The sequence below is a fragment of the Calidris pugnax genome, unplaced genomic scaffold, assembly GCF_001431845.1.
Source record: "Calidris pugnax isolate Ruff unplaced genomic scaffold, ASM143184v1 scaffold399, whole genome shotgun sequence".
In the NCBI taxonomy this organism is placed as follows: Eukaryota; Metazoa; Chordata; class Aves; order Charadriiformes; family Scolopacidae; genus Calidris; species Calidris pugnax.
The window spans coordinates 105,493-107,674 of NW_015091105.1; the positions used below are offsets into that span (position 1 = coordinate 105,493).

Sequence of the window (2,182 nt, forward strand, 5' to 3'; positions counted from 1 at the left end):
TCCCCTGGGGGGGTTTTGGGGTGTCCCTCCCCCTGCCCCTCACCATGAGGTTGGCGTTGGCGATGTGGTGCTTCACCAGCCCCCCGCCCAGGATGATCATCCCTGTCTTCCTGGCGAAGATGGCCTGGGTGTTAATGAGGCGCAGGTCTGTGGGGGGGAGATGGTGTCATAAGGGGGGGGACAGGAGTGTCCCCAAGTGTCCCCTGGGTGGGGGGACACACACACACTCACCCTCCACGATGTCCAGCACCAGCCCCGGGCGCTTGTAGGAGTGGAAGAAGATCATGTCCCCCAGGGAGCCGTCGGTGAGCGCCGGGCTCAGCACCGGGATGTTGTTCTGGGAAGGGGACACGGTGATGGGGCTGTGAGGGGCTGGGGACACCCCCGATGACACCCCCCGGTGTCCATGCGTGTCCCCCCACCCCGTCCCCACTCACCTTCTGTGCCCAGTAGCAGATGGACTCGGGGTTGTCGATCTCCTTCCCCAACCGCGCGATCATCCGGGAGGGCGTCCACCTCATCCCCTACAGACCCCCACGCTCAGAACCCCCACATCTGGGGGGGACCCAGGCATCCCCCCCCCCTCAACCCCCCCCTTCCTGGAGCCTGGGAGGACCCCAGATTCCAGGTGACCCCCCCAAACCTGCGTTTCTTGCTCCTCCACCATCTTATCCAGGATGGGCATCAGCCAGTCCTCGAACTTGCAGTAGTTGTCGTTGGGCACCAGCAGGTTCCCGATCCTGGGGAGGGGACGGGCTCAGCCCGGAGGGGACCCCCCACACCCGGGAGGGGACCCCCCACACCCGGGAGGGGACCCCAGCACCCCCAAACCTGTTGATGCCGCTGCGGCGCAGATCCTGTCCCCGCAGGCTGAAGTCCCCGATGAAGGTGGGCGCCAGGCACTTGATGAGATCCTCCTCCACGCCCCCCGCCGTGGTCACCACCACGTCCACCTGCCCCGAGGGGGACGCGTCAGGGCCTCGGGGGAGACCCCGGGGACACCCCAAAGAGCCCCGGGACTGGGGGAGACCCAGAGGGACCCCTCAGGACAGGGCTGGGACCTCAGGGACATCCCCAGGACCGAGGTGGGAACCCCCTGGATCCCACAGGGACCTGAGGGACAGGGAGAAGGACCCCCCAGGGATGTGAAGGACCCATTGGGGACCCCCTGGATCCTACAAGGAACTAAGGGACAGGGAGAAGGACCCCCCAAGGACATGAGGGAGCCCTTGGGGACCCCCTGGATCCCAAAAGGACCTGAGGAACAGGGAGAAGGACCCCCCAAGGACATGACAGACCCCTTGGGGACTGAGCTGAGGACCCCCTGGATCCTACAGGGACCTGAGGGACAGGGAAAAGGAGCCCCCATGGATGTGAAGGACCCATTGGGGACCCCCTGGACCCAACAGAGACTTGAGGGACCCCTTGGGGACCCCCTGGATCCCAAAAGGACCTGAGGAACAGGGAGAAGGACCCCCCAAGGACATGACAGACCCCTTGGGGACTGAGCTGAGGACCCCCTGGATCCTACAGGGACCTGAGGGACAGGGAAAAGGAGCCCCCATGGATGTGAAGGACCCATTGGGGACCCCCTGGACCCAACAGAGACTTGAGGGACCCCTTGGGGACCCCCTGGATCCCACACGGACCTGAGGGACACCCTAGAGAACGGTGCACCCCCCTGGGGACCCCACAGGGACCCCCGGGGACAGGCTGGGGACCGCGGGGACACCCCGAGGACCTTGAGGGCTCACCCCCGGTGTCCCCCCACCCCCCCGGTGTCCCCGCACCATGTTGTGCTGCACCAGGTACCGGAGGGTCTCCCGGACGCCGGAGCTGACGAGGTTGGAGGTGAAGCCCAGGAAGATGGTGCAGCCCGAGGGCGGCCGCCGCCCGCCCAGCGCCGCCCGCGCCCGCTCCTCCTCGCTCAGCGGCTCCAGCTTCGCCGCGATCTGCGACCGGGGACCGGGGGTCACGAACGGCAACACCCCGGGACCCCCCTCCCCCAATTCCCCCCGTCCCGGGCCCCACCATCCGCTGGATCTCGGCGACGGCCTGGGCGAAGCTGGTGGCCTGGAAGCCGGTTGTACGGAAGGAGCGGAGCAGCGCGGCGTGGTCCGGGCCTCCCGAGAAGTCGTAGCCGCGCACCGGGAGGCTCTCGGCCGGGAGGGGCCCGCTGGGC

General features: G+C 67.7%; 1 protein-coding gene across 1 annotated transcript in view; it reads right to left on the reverse strand.

Moving 5' to 3' along the window:
• DHPS (deoxyhypusine synthase) overlaps window positions 1-2,182 on the reverse strand; it is a 3,197-nt gene that overhangs the window by 751 nt on the left and 264 nt on the right. The window contains exons 2-8 of the mRNA XM_014958018.1: window positions 2,032-2,176; window positions 1,791-1,952; window positions 832-953; window positions 644-740; window positions 438-524; window positions 232-337; window positions 44-147 (exon numbers count right to left, since the gene is read on the reverse strand). Coding sequence (XP_014813504.1) covers window positions 44-147; window positions 232-337; window positions 438-524; window positions 644-740; window positions 832-953; window positions 1,791-1,952; window positions 2,032-2,176 — 823 coding nt within the window. The remainder of the gene's footprint in view (window positions 1-43; window positions 148-231; window positions 338-437; window positions 525-643; window positions 741-831; window positions 954-1,790; window positions 1,953-2,031; window positions 2,177-2,182) is intronic.